Source organism: Aquarana catesbeiana, linkage group LG07 (genome assembly GCF_042186555.1).
Source record: "Aquarana catesbeiana isolate 2022-GZ linkage group LG07, ASM4218655v1, whole genome shotgun sequence".
NCBI lineage: Eukaryota > Metazoa > Chordata > Amphibia > Anura > Ranidae > Aquarana > Aquarana catesbeiana.
Window position 1 is genome coordinate 277,013,448 of NC_133330.1, and position 12,272 is coordinate 277,025,719.

Below are 12,272 nucleotides of genomic sequence, written 5' to 3' on the forward strand. Positions count from 1 at the left end.
TAGATGTAATTACGCTTTCCATCGGGGATGGGGGTTTAATCCAGCATTCCTGCCTACTTCCCAATACTGGAGAAGAGACCATAGTGTGTACTGGTGTAATTGAATCCTATTACAGAATACAGCACCAAATGAATAGTCCTGGTCCCGGCCTCACCTCATCCTCGCGGTTGAGAAGCACCAGCTGGCTCTCGGTCAGGATGCAGTACTTCCTCTCCCATGTTGTGCATTCTGTATATGGAGACTGGCCACACGACAGCCTGTGAGTGGGGGGTCCTTTCACATCTACAAACACAGGAGGCAGAGGAAAAAAAGTCAGCATGAGTTCAGTACAACACCACAAACTTAGTGTACAGAGAACAGACAGTTATGTTTAAATTGCATTTATGGAAAACAGATTTTAAATAGTATAACAGTGGCCAAAAGTCCACTTCCAAACCTTGAAGAGCTCATAAAAAAGGAAATGTGTTTATTTACAAATAAAATATAGTTTCACTGATGAGCATAATTTATGTTTCATCACTGCCAAAGGGATTATGAATTAGACAAATGTTTAACACTTGCAGCATATGACTTGATATCAACACTAAGAGAGCAGTAGGTGCTCCTCTACACCTGTTCAATAAAAAGTACAAGAGGAGAAATTAAACTACAAGACCATGGAGCAAGTCATAGAGAAAGGCCACCCCCCCCCCGCAATTACACACATGACCATCTGGATCACGTATGCATATGTCCAAGCAAGCACAGGGACGCACCAATATAAATCGTCTGAAATTAAGGTTTCTGCATTTGCCGGTAGGGGAAAAAAAAAAAAAAGTGTCGACAATGGCCACCAAAAAACGCATGATTGTACCGTAATTTTCATAGGTCATGGGACTCAAAAACTGCATCAAAAAACGCAACATGGGTGCGTTTGATATACGTTTTTGCTGCGTTTTCAATGCATTTCAATGGAGAGGTGCGTTATATCACAATGGAACCGCAACAGGCCAGTGTGAAGACAGATAGAATTTAAAGGGATGCATTTTTTTTTTAGCTTTTCTTGTGCTTTTTCCAACACAAACGTGCTTCAAAAACTATTAAAAAGTTGAATATAATACAATTATATATTAAAAAAAAACTATATACACACACACACACACACACACACACACACACACACACACACACATATATATATTTATATAAACACCTTTTTATACACATACATACATAAATATATATATTTTAAACTGTCTATTTTGGTTTTCGGACAAGTGCATCCTGAATTTTCGGTTTCGGTCCAGAACTCTCATCAAGGTGCACCACTAGGCAAGTATTTATTACCCCAAAAGGTCATACTCCTAATCTATGCCTGCTGTACCATGTACTTGTATGAGAAAGTCTCCTGTTCTCTTTGTATTGCCTTCTTTGTATGAAATCCCTGGTGTTCCTGCCAGTCCCTCTGCTCTCCTATTAAAAACTAACCACACTAAGCAGGTGAACACATTGTGGTCAGTTCTCTAGCTGTGCTGGAAACTCAGTGTACTCTTTTTCAAATGAGCAGACTTGTCCTAACACCCCCCCCCCGCTCTGCACAGCCATTCACTGGGAAGATCAGTGTGCTGCAGCTTCTCCTCCCCCCAGCTCTTATGCAGCTGAGAACAGAAGAGGGCATGTGATCGATGATAGTAAAAAGGGAAAAAAAGGTATTAATGTTTTTTTTTTTTTTTTTTTAGATCTATACACAAAGGTTTTGCCTTTCATTTTGATTGTAAACTGAACGGGTTGCTTTATAAGGCGATCGTTTACAAATCACTTTAAGCATTTTTATAGGAGAGGCTTGTAAATTGAGTAAATGTATTACATATTTGTAAAAAAGTAAGTTCTACAAATATTTAAAAATAAATAAATCACACATTTATACATTGTTATTCTGCAAAACAATTTGAAAAGGAAGCTGATGAAAAACCATTCACGGCTGTGAGCAACACTAAATTCACACATATGAGCAGATCTCCCTTTTAAAACAAAGTTTTAAGCAAAGTCCCACTTCATTAAGACAATTAAAAATGAATGTGCAATTAACAATTATTCAGGGAGGTTTTTTTACTTAAGTTAATGATTTATAAGTTGGCTGAAAGGTTCAGTGCTGTCTAACAATTTTGGTCATTGAATAAAACATTTGAATAAAAACTAAATACGTCAAGTACATTATAGCAAAAAGAGGGATACAAAAGAGGGATAGAGAACAGAGGGATACGATTCCACAAGAGGGGCTTTCCACCAAACAAGGGACAGCTGGGAGCCATGTATAGGAATGTAGAAGAATCATTGAATGGAATGGGCTGGTTGTATCACCGAGGTTTTCAAGCAGTCCTCCTCTTGCAGATGTAATTTTACTACAATGGAACATTGCCAGCAGAGGGAAGCAGAGCAGGACTCACTTGTGAAGCATGACAGAATGGTTATTCCCAAGAAAATATGGTACACTTTAATGTCCAAAAATAGGTTACTTCATTGGACCTCAAAGTACAGTCAGATAAATTAAGGCGGAACTCCAGGAATGATCTTTATTGCATACTTTTATTGGTTCAAAAAACGTATGCATATCTCATACCTGTAAGATCAATGGAGAAGCTGGAAATGACTGTAGTAGTCAGCACCTCAACAGTGATAGCCACAATCTTCAAGGTCCGTCATAACAGGTTAAGCCGGCCACAGATGGTGCGATTTTCTTTCCTACAACCTTGTGGGGGGGGGGGGGGGGTAACAGTGATCATTGTATTCCAACGGTGGGGAAATCTCCCACTCTCAGAATACAATGGCGCAGCCGGAGGGATTTTCAACCCATGGTTGAATGAAAGAAAAATGCAGAATGTATCTGTCATTTGGACAGTTTGTTTTTCGGCCAGTTAATGGGCACATATCAAAAATCGGTTGTAACGTTTGAGCCAAAAAAAATAAAAATCTAAGGAAAAGTTTGAAAAACTTCTGCCGAAGGGACGATAAATTAAAAGGTTAATGTGTTTCTCACCTGTAAAAAATGTAACTGTTGGTACTGTGCATATGTGACCCAGAGGCGAAACAAACGAGAAGCTAATTCATTTATGTCCATTGAAAGATTTATTATTTGAAATTTGCAAAATGCATTTGAATGATTTTTTGGTGTTTGGTTTTTTGGTATATGACTATTGGCATTAGTTTTTTTTTTTGTTCAACCAGCAGCCTGAAGGAGAAAAAAAATTTAAAAATTCTGCATCCACAAAAGCAAAGCAAGGTGGCAGCAGGAATCCTATGTGTGTGTGTATATATATATATATATATAGATATAGATATAGATATAGATATAGATATAGAGAGAGAGAGAGAGAGAGAGAGAGAGAGAGAGAGAGCGAGCGCGAGAGAGATCTATATATATATATATATATATATATATATATATATATATATATATATATATATATATATATATCTATCTATAGATAGATTACCGGTTTGAATGAAAAGGAAAGCCACAGACATAGTGAGGGTTTTCTCAAATGTGATTGCAACAGGTATATGCATAAGCAAAGTGTGTTTAACAAATCACTGCAAACAATTAGGTTTCACCCAGTTGTACCCATAATTATTATTACAATTTTTTTTTGTTTACGATCTGCTGGTAAACATTTTATTTTCTTGTTAATGAAGTTCAATAGCATAAATGTACAGATTAACAAGTAAAAGCTAAACATAATAAAAAAAACTGCACAAGAGAAAAGTTATTTCTGCAGCGGCAGTGTATTTTATTTTGTCCACTAGGTGGCAGTCAAACACAGGGCTAGAGTGCAGCAAGTGCTGGCTGATCATACAAGAACTAGTCTGAGCATAAACCTCAGACAGATGTGTACAGGCAGAGAGTTTAAAATAAATGCAAAAATACGCTATGTCAACACGCTAGACAACAGACAGTATTACTGTGCAAAAACCTGGAACATAATACCAAACACCAGGATTACTTTAGTGATCTAAGTGACATAGTTGCTATATAAAATACATCGTTTGATTCTTTATCTCTGAGCTCTTCAATCTGCATTCCTGCTTCATTGTGTATACATTTTTATTTTGTTAATTGATTAATATGAACCCGTGCTTAAGGTGTATGTAAACGCTCAAATATACTCAGTGAAGTGAACAGCCTCAGATGATACACAGAGATGAAACAAATCCCCCTATATAAGTTTTACATGCATATCTGCTGTCTTCAGCTTTATATACTGTTTTGAAAGTGCACATTGTGTTAGGGAGTTTTCTCTTCCTGATTCACCTGTGGGTGTGGATTCTTGCCATACACTGTGAGACAGCTGATTGGAGGAAAGTCACACACCCCCTCTCGCATAGGCAGAAATAGGAAGAAACAATACAGAGCTGTGCTGTGAATAGACCAGCTCTCTGCTAATCTATTTATAGCACCCACCCTGACACAAAATTCTGCCTGGTTTTATCGCAGTTGACAGAGAACTTGTCAGAAGTTATCATGCTGATAACAGAAGAACGGAGCAGGACAAAGCCATGGGACTTAGGGCTTTGAAGAGAGATAAGAAAACACTGCAGATATATGTGCCCAGCTCAATTTTCATGAATCGGGTTTACATCCACTTTAAGGCTGTCTCCAGGCTTCAACGACTGTCTATTGAAAGGTGACGCCAAAACTTCCTACTGCAAGTTAGAAAATGACAAGAGAAACACCAAAACCCTAAAAGAAGTTGTTGGACCTCACTACATACTTTGGGCTATATTAAAAAAATACTGTAATAAACATGTTAATAATGAAGCTATAGGCACTTACAAAGTAAACTACACATCAGTAATCTTGTGTTATTGGCAGCCTCTGCATGCCAACTGGCCAGCTTTGTTGCTACGCTGTAAACCAGAGGAGGTCTTCGGCCACGTTCACACCTGTGTGTTTTATGTGTGGTGCGGTAAGAATAAATCCTGCTTGCTACAGCTTTTGCTGTTCTTTCATAAAAATTTATATAATATAGCGTTTAATGGTAACGTACTTAAAACGCACTGCAAATATATAAAAACGCACCTTAGATGATGTGCCTGATGACATCCCACTACTACCCTCAAAAGAAACACATACCAGCCGTCTGAGACACTGAACTGGAATAATATACGTACATCAGGAATGCTGACTTCAATGGCTGCATGCTTGTTCTCGGTCCGGCAATGACAACCTACTACAATGACAGTTTCCCATTTGCCTACTGGGCACTTTTACCCCCTTCCTGCCCAGGCCAATCTTCAGCACTGTCGCTCTTTAATTGACAATTGCGCGGTCATGCAACACTGTATCCATATAAAATTTTTTATCTTTTTCACACAAATAGAGCTTTCTTTTGGTGGTATTCAATTACCACTGGGCTTTTTATTTTTTGCTAAGCAAATGAAAAATTACTGAGAATTTTGAAAAAAAAAAAAACCCAATAAAATTTTATAGTTTGTTATAAAATTTTGCAAACAGGCAATTTTTCTCCTTCACTGATGGGCTGCACTAATGGGCACTGATTAGCAGCACTGGTGGGCACTGTTGTGACTGCACTGATAATCAGGTCACTGATATAACCAGTGCCCCGATTATAAGTGTACATGTCCCTTTTATACAAGCCAGTTATCAGCTCTCTTCTCCTCACACTATCAGCGTGAGGAAAAGAAAGCCGATAACTGGCTTGTGTTTACATCGTGATCAGCTGTCATTGGGCACAACTGATCACATGGTAAAAGGTTGCTGTGATTGGCCAATTTACAAAGGACTCATCGATCACAGAGTGTGCCTGTACACCGCAGGGGGCGTGCAGGCAGCGTGATCACGGAAGGACGTTCATGTATGCCCTCCTGGCAAAGTATGCCCATGCCGTAGCTGTCTTTCAGTTATAACGTGGGTGGAAAGGGGTTAAAGTGTCATTCATCCCAAAAGTGGTAATTCTTTTATTCTGCTGGGCTGAGTTCACCCCCTGGATTTTCATTCATTCAGAGGCCATGAACATCTTCCAGTTACAGCTTCTGCAGACCTGGGTACCTTATCATAGATATCTCACCAGCATCATAACTTAGAAATAGGAAACCAGAATTTAACCACTTCAGCCCCGGAAGATTTGGCTGCTCAATGGCCAGAGCATTTTTTGCGATTCGGCACTGCGTCACTTTAACCGACAATTGCGCGGTCCTGCAATGCTGTACCCAAAGAAAATTGATGTCCTTTTTTTCCCACAAAAAGCTTTCTTTTGGTGGTATTTGATCATCTCTGCGGGTTTTATTTTTTGCGCTATAAACAAAAAAAAGAGCGACAATTTTGAAAAAAAAAATCAATATTTTGTACATTTTTGCTATAATAAATATCCCCAATTTAAAAAAAAAACAATTTTTTTCTTAGCTTAGGCTGATATGTATTCTTCTACATATTTTTGGTAATAAAAATCGCAATAAGCGTATATTGATTGGTTTGCGCAAAAGTTATAGTGTCTACAAAATAGGGCATAGATTTATTGCATTTTTATTATTATTATTTTTTTTACTAGTAATGGCGGTGATCTGCGAATTTTATCCTGACTGCGACATTAGGGCGGACACATCGGACACTTCTGACACATTTTTGGGACGATTGACAATAATACAGCGATCAGTGCTATAAAAATGCACTGATTACTGTATAAATGTCACTGGCAGGAAAGGGGCTAACACTAGTGGGTGATCAAGGGGTTAACTGTGTTCCCTGACTGTGTGTTCTAACTGCAGGGGGAGGGGACGACAGATCGTTGTTCCTAGCTATTGGAAACTCACGATCTGTCTCTTCTCTCAGAACAGAACAAGGATTAGCGTGTTTACACACATGTCCCTGTTCTGCCTCTCGTGCCCGCGACAGTCGGCCAGGAGCATCGGCACCCCCGCAGTGCAGAGGGCGCGTGAACGCGCCTGCTATCCCCCTTAAAAGAGCCGACGCATAGCTACGACGGCTCGCGGGATCGTGGCGGCTGGTCGGCAAGTGGCTTAAGTGCATGTCCAGCCAAACCTTTTTTCCTTGAGTTTGAATAGATTAGGAAGGGTTAGAAAACCCCTGTCTGGTTTTGACTGCTACTCAGGGCTCTATCGGAGGGATTTACCCTCACTTCCTGTCTTGCTTATGTTTTACCAAACAGGAAGTGAGAGGAACTCTCTCTCCAACAGGAACACAGACATAACAAATGCTTTCTATATATAAAGTAGAGGAAGGCTAGATGTCTGCATTCCTATTGCTGATTTTCCCTCATTTCCTGTCTGGTGAAACCAACTATCTGCTGGACAGGAAGTGATGACACATATCCCTAATGGAGCCCTAGAAAGCAGTAAAAACCCAGCAGGGTCTCTAATCCTTCCCAATTCTATACAAAAACATACAATTATCTAGTCTCTGTAAAAATCTGAAATAGCAGCTCTGCATAGACTGACCCTTTAAACACAGTTTGATCTTTGCCCTGTTCTCAGAGTAGCAATCAATGGGGTACAAATAACCAGCACAAGCACTAGCTGACAACTATATCGACACATTTAGTGAGTCAGTAAACTTCAGTCGGATGAGTAAGGGATGATGATGTCCAGTGGTCTCCCATGGCAGTAGACTTCGGGTCACAGCCCCTCCCAGGCCAGAGCTGATGTCTGGCTGTGCTTCTATTATTAGGGGATTTGGGAAAATCTGAAAGGGGTTTATTTTAACCCGATCAGGAGTTTATTGTACTGCATACTGCTGTAATCTACAAATGAGCAGGAAATGAGTCACTGTAGAATATGAATCTTCGGTGAAGCCCGGAGGAGATGGACTAGCTCCAGGACAGTGAAAAAAAAATCCTGTTCAGATGGCATCTCTCTGGCATGGATGACAAGGAGATATCATGTGCTACTGTGTGACTAAATGCCTTCCAGAAAACAATACAAAAAGCAGAGTAAAGTGTCAATCTGCTAGCATATAACAGGCCAATTAGAAGTTCCTTTTTTATCTGAAAAGAAGTTCAGTTCTCATAAATGTCAGGCTGTTCTCATATTCACAAAGACTGCTGGGAACCCAATTCACTTTAGTGAACTCCCCGCTGTGTAATGTATGATGGAATTCTGGAGAAGAAGACAATGATTCAGCAATTACTTAAAGTGAACCGGTCTGTTCTTTGCCCAACAAAAGTTATCTGTTCACTTAAAAGTTTACTAAACCCACAACAGTAAAATCAGTCTGTATATACAGTAAAGCATGCTTGTTATACGCACTGCGGAACCTAAGGGGTTTATCCCCAGCATTGTGTAAAAAGGCTGTTTGATCCTGTCTTCTCTGATCATCCCATTCTATCACAGTCCCCAATCCATCTCCTGGGGACACTGCCCATGCTCAGTTCTGGCGTGTATTGCTAGAGAGAGTTTTTTTTTTTCTTGGGATAGTGCATGTGATTAGCACAGGGCCATTTAGCACTGTCCAGACAGAGGGTCAGGGGTCCTGCAGCCTCAAAGAGTAGAATGAAAACTCCTCCCACAAGCTTTATCCAGACACTGATTGAAGTCACAAGACTGCTATATACTGCTGATGAAAAAGGTTATTTAGAAGTGTATATATACTAAAATAATTGCATTTCCATGTTCTGTGTAGTGTGGGAGACCAGATATAGTGTATGCAGGGTCCTGGGTTTAGTAACACTTTAAAAGAGAGCTCCGTGCATACAGCAGAAAGGTAACCTGTAACCCAGTGTTTCTCACCTCCAGTCCTCAAGGCGCCCCAACAGGTCATGTTTTCAGACTTTCCATTATTTTGCAAAGATGATTTGATCAGTTTCACCGCCTTAGTAATTACCACAGCTGTTTCATCTAAGGGAAATCCTGAAAACATGAACTGTTGGGGCGCCTTAAGGACTGTAGTTGAGAAACACTGCTGTAACCATTTTGTTGCCAAGTTAGTAAAAGTCTTGGCATGCCCCATGCACTTCAGTCAATACAGCAACTTGGTTCCCTATAGTCCCATTTTACATACAGATCGTAAATATCTTCCAATCCCTACACTGGCTACCAATCACCAAGGGAATTAAATTCAAAATACTAAGCACAACATACAAAGCCATTCACAACTCTGCCCCGAGCTACATCACCAATCTTCTCCCCAAATATCACCCAAATCGTCCTCTGAAGACCTCCTACTCTCAAGCTCTCTCATCTCCTCCTCCCATGCTCATCTCCAGGATTTCCCCAGAGCCTCTCCCATCCTCTGGAACTCGCTACCTCCACCTGTCCGGCTATCTCCTACTCTTGCTACCTCCAGGCGATCCCTGAAAACTCATCTCTTCAGGAAAGCCTATCACGTCTCCAACTAATCTCCTACCACTTCCACCAGCTCATTCGCCACAGTGTCAACCTTTTGTACCACCTGCCCCACCCTATTAGATTGTAAGCTCTTCTGAGCAGGGCCCTCTTAATCCTCTTGTATTTTATTGTATTGTAACTGTATTGTCTCCTTTTATATTGTAAAGTGCTGCGTAAACTGCTGGCGCTATATAAATCCTGTATAATAATAAATAAATATGAAAACAAACTTCAATATTTAATCATAAGACAGGGCCAATCAATCCGAGACAGTCACATAACACTTATGAGCCTCTGTGCGTTCCTTCATGAGACGTTTTATTATTGCATTTCTAAAACATTATTAAGCCTAATGAAAAAAAAAAGGAACAGGTTCTTTTTTTCCATCGAAATGCATAATCTATAGACAATACCACCTACTCAGGAACATTGAATACAGAAAGCACATTAATGTAGCAGAGCAATTACTGTCTACTGAGAGGAAGTCTTGGGAAACGCTTGCTCTCTATGAACTGTATTTCTAGCTATATCAAATAATGAAATATTGATGTCATTCATACCAGTGCAGCAAAGAAAAGGGGCTTTTATTCAGGAGGAAAAATAATAGTTTTAAAGCAAAAGTAAAAAACTGTACCCACGAGGCAGAAACTGGTGCTGGACAAAGAAAAATTCCAGCACGGCTGGGGAAAGAGGATTTTATTCTCTGGAACCATTCAACAGCATTGAAAAGTCCCTCCCGCATGGCACAATGAGGCATTGACCACAGAAGATGGGTCCGCATTGCTGCTTAGTAGATCAGAGGTCACAGCAAAGTCCCAGTTCAAATGCTAATTTTAAAAGAGATTGAAGAACTGAAACAACTCTTTTGCTATTGTCAAAATGTGAGCCGGTCCAATTTAGTGGTGGAAATATGCTAACATGCCTATGTTTCTCAGGCACTGCCGAGTAGTCTTAGATTCAAACTATAAATATTCAGAAGGCCTTCTAGTTCTGAGAAGCAGTAAAATGACAAACCATCTTAAGTGGTAACTATTTTAACCATTTCCGGACCGCCGCACGCCGATATAGTTCCTAACGTATCTTTGTTATGGCAGCAGCCAGCCCCTGGTATCCTCTTCTTCGGCTGGTGGTCTGGTTTCCCATAATAGTGGTCTCTGCGGAGGATTCGCTGCAAGATCACTTTTATTGGCATAACTGATCATATGTGCAGCACCTCAGCAATTACAGATTAAACAAGAGGGCAGCTTGCTTGGGTGAAAAGGATAGGAGGGTTTAGTTCCGTTTTAATACCAATTTTGCATCACTTAACCACTTAAGCCCTGGACCATTTGGCTGGCAAAAGACCAGAGCACTTTTTGCGATTCGGCACTGTGTCGCTTTAACTGACAATTGCGCGGTCGTGCGACGTGGCTCCCAAACAAAATTGACGTCCTTTTTTCCCCACAAATAGAGCTTTCTTTTGGTGGTATTTGATCACCTCTGCGGTTTTTATTTCTTGCGCTATAAACAAAAAAATAGTGACAATTTTGAAAAAAAAACGCTTTTTTTAACTTTTTGCTATAATAAATATCCCCCAAAAAAATATTTAAAAAAACATTTTTTTCCCCTCAGTTTAGGCCGATACGTATTCTTCTACATATTTTTGGTAAAAAAAAAAAAAAAAAAAAAAATCGCAATAAGCGTTTATTGATTGGTTTGCGCAAAAGTTATAGCATCTACAAACTAGGGGATAGTTTCATGGCATTTTTTAAAATTTTTTTTTACTAGTCATGGCGGCGATCAGCGATTTTTATCGTGACTGCGACATTATGGCGGACATATCGGACACTTTTGGCACTATTTTGGGACCATTCACATTTATACAGCGATCGGTGCGATTAAAAATGCATTGATTACTGTGTAAATATGACTGGCAGTGAAGGGGTTTACCACTAGGTGGCGCTATAGGGGTTAAGTGTGTCCTAGAGAGTGATTCTAACTGTGGAGGGGAGGGGCTATGTGTGACACAACACTTATCACCGCTCCCAATTACGGGGAGCGGTGATCAGTGTCACTAGGCAGAACAGGGAAATGCTTGTTTACATCCACATTTCCCCGTTCTTCCTCTCTGTGAGACGATTGCAGGTATACCCGCGGACATGAAGTCGCGGGACCCGCGATCACATTCACAGAGCTCATGGCAGGCGCGCATGCCCGCAAACCGCTTCTGAAAGGGCAACTTACAGGTACGTTAATATGCCTGTATGTGCCCTTCTGCCGACGTATATCGGCGTGAGCCGGTTGGCAAGCGGTTAAAGTGTTACTAAACGCACAACAGTAAAATCAATCTGTATATGCAGTAAAGCATGATTTTTATACTCACTGTTGAATCTCAGGGGTTAATCCTCCACATTGTGTAAAAAAGGCTGTTTGATCCTGTCTTCTCTGATCCTCCCCTCCTTCCAATGTCCCCTGATAATGACCTGATAACACAGAGCCCATGTCAGGCTGCACATGCTCAGTTTGGTGTGTATTGCTAGAGAGGTTTTTTTTTTTTTCTTGGGAGGGTGCATGTGATCAACACACGGCCAATCAGCACTGTCCAGACAGAAGGTCAGGGGTCTTGCAGGCTCATAGCACAGTCAGAAAACTCCTCCTACAAGCTTTAACCATTGCTTGGTTGGACATTGATAGAAGTCACAAGACTGCTCTAACTGCTGAGGAGAAAAGGTATTTAGCAATTTCTATTTACTAAAATAATTGCATTTCCTGTGAACTGCGGGAGACCAGATATAGTGAATGCAGGATCCTGGGTTTAGTAACACTTTAAATGCTACAGTGTACCTAAATACTGTTATGTACATCTCTTGACTGGACATAGGTAGATGTACCTAGTAAAGGGACCACCGAGTATCTAACGCAATTACTCAACAGTGTTTTTATTTTATTTCATTCAA

At 40.3% G+C, this 12,272-nt stretch overlaps 1 protein-coding gene across 10 annotated transcripts in view; it reads right to left on the reverse strand.

Annotated features, from left to right (window-relative positions):
- Positions 1-12,272, reverse strand: part of RASAL2 (RAS protein activator like 2) — a 492,268-nt gene that overhangs the window by 272,909 nt on the left and 207,087 nt on the right. For all 10 annotated transcript variants that reach the window (XM_073593398.1, XM_073593397.1, XM_073593390.1 and 7 more), the window contains exon 2: positions 155-282. In XM_073593398.1, the coding sequence (XP_073449499.1) occupies positions 155-282 (128 nt within the window). The remainder of the gene's footprint in view (positions 1-154; positions 283-12,272) is intronic.